Source organism: Helianthus annuus, chromosome 16 (genome assembly GCF_002127325.2).
Source record: "Helianthus annuus cultivar XRQ/B chromosome 16, HanXRQr2.0-SUNRISE, whole genome shotgun sequence".
NCBI lineage: Eukaryota > Viridiplantae > Streptophyta > Magnoliopsida > Asterales > Asteraceae > Helianthus > Helianthus annuus.
Genome location: NC_035448.2, coordinates 193,740,201 through 193,742,218, shown reverse-complemented (window position 1 = coordinate 193,742,218; position 2,018 = coordinate 193,740,201). Strand labels below are relative to the sequence as shown.

Here is a 2,018-nt window from a genome sequence, read left to right as displayed (position 1 = left end):
AACATACGGCAGAGGAGGAGACGGCGGTGACACACAGTGACCATGGTAGTGCTCGCACATATAGTCTGATTTTAAGTTAACAAGTTTTATAAAAGGGACACAAATTGACCGGTCACCCGTTCATAACTTAAATTACAAGCCGTTAATACATTTTGAGTAGATCCAATCTCACTGATGGTATATTTTTTTTTTTTTTTTTTTGAAAAAGGCGGTTATATTAAAACTCAAGCAAGATGCTCAAGAAAAACAGTACAGACATGAAAAAAAGAACAGAAATTTAGTACATGAAACCAATTACACACTAAAACTCCTCCATTTCTCCCAATTGATCTCCGATAGCCCAGCTCGATGTTTTATCCATGAGTGCGAAGTAGCCTTGATATCCCCTATTAGTTTTGACATGGAGAATGGTTTTACCTTGAAGATCACATCGTTTCTCATTAACCAAATGCACCAACATGTGGCCGCTACTACTGCATATGCAGCCTTCTTTTTGTTTTTTGAGCATGCCTGTGAGTGAATTATTTCCAGCAATTGTACTACACTCAAGATATAGTTTGGCAACGGTATTTTCAGCCATTGGAAGATCGTAGTCCATACCAGCTGGGTCGTCTCACATGTTAACAAGAGATGGTCTGCCGATTCCCTCGTGTTGTTGCATAGGACACAGTTTGTGGATGGTAGCTGAATATGACGAACCTGAAGTGCGTCCCTTGTTGCAATTCTGTCCAGCACTACACGCCACATAAAGCAATTGACCTTCTTTGGAATCCAATGTAACCATCTTAGAACTTTGGTTTCCTTAATGGTGTCGATTTTATCGAGCTCCTTCCTAACCGAACTCACCACAAAATCTTCCACCCTTGAACCCGATTTCCACAGCCATGTATCCGGTTTACAATGAATGGTTACCCTATCGAGCTCATTAGTACATTCAGCCCATTGCCTTAGATGCACCTCAGCTGTGAGTGCATTGTCGCTGCCCCATTTCCATTCGGTTACATTTTGAGAAGAGACGTATCGTTCCGAAACCATGCATCTTTTGTTGGATTCTAGTGCAAAGATCTCCGGGTATCTCGTACTTAGTGGACCGCCCCCTATCCAGTTATCTAGCCAGAAAAGAGTCTTTTCACCATTGCCTATAATCGGAGTGAGCCTTTCTTTTACATTTATTAACTGATTTTGAGACATGCGGCCCATATTGATTATACCCTTCCATACGCCACCAGTGGAGTTTTTCAATGGGATATATGATAAACATCTACCCCCTCCATGAATGGCATCAATTACTCTCGCCCACAACGAGTCCGGCTCATTCTTGAAACGCACAGCCCACTTAATCATCAATGCTTTATTTATTGAGGCCAAACTACCAATTCCCAATCCCCCATCGGTTTTAGGTGCAACCACTTTATACCATGGAACCCAACTAACTTTATTTTTTTCCGTACAACCCCCCCACAAGAATTTACGCCTAATCCTTTCGAGATGCTTCAATACTTGAATCGGTGCACCAAAGAGTGAGAGATAGTACGTGGGGAGGTTACCTAGAACCGCTTCAATGAGAGTGACTCTACCACCGAAAGAGAGTGTACGAGCTTTCCATAAACTAAGTTTTTCCTCAAACCTATCGATTACCGGTTTCCAGTTTTTGATGGTATATTGATTTTCGATAGGTGTGCCTCCCAACTAATCAAGAATTAATAATAGATACGATTTTGTGGGTCCGGCCAAGATTAGAAGGTCATTTCATTTTTTCAATAAAAGGAGCCCAAGAGACTACACAACGTGCGGCTCGTTGTTTCAATCGTGACTTGAAAGCCTAACCGTGTACGTGTGAAGTTATTTAATTTTTTAAATTGTTGTGCGGCTTAAAAGACTTTTGGCAGACTCATTTATACAAAATATAAAATTAGTAACTATTTTGTGCATTGTGAGTTGTACTCCTAGTTTAGGGTGAGTTTCAAAAAAAAATTTGATTTTTCATTTTTAACCTAAGCATTTTCATATTTTGTATT

The 2,018-nt window shown here is 40.3% G+C and overlaps 1 protein-coding gene across 1 annotated transcript; it reads right to left on the bottom strand.

Moving 5' to 3' along the window:
• Positions 1–294: 294 nt before the first annotated feature.
• LOC110932481 lies at positions 295–1,344 on the bottom strand. Its single transcript, XM_022175811.1, has one exon. It carries the CDS (start codon positions 1,342–1,344, stop codon positions 295–297), a length of 1,050 nt encoding a protein of 349 aa, XP_022031503.1.
• Positions 1,345–2,018: the final 674 nt, after the last annotated feature.

What these genes read in the sequence shown, in the direction of transcription:
- LOC110932481 (XM_022175811.1), bottom strand. Translation starts at nt 1,344, where the DNA reads ATGATTAAGTGGGCTGTGCGTTTCAAGAATGAGCCGGACTCGTTGTGG.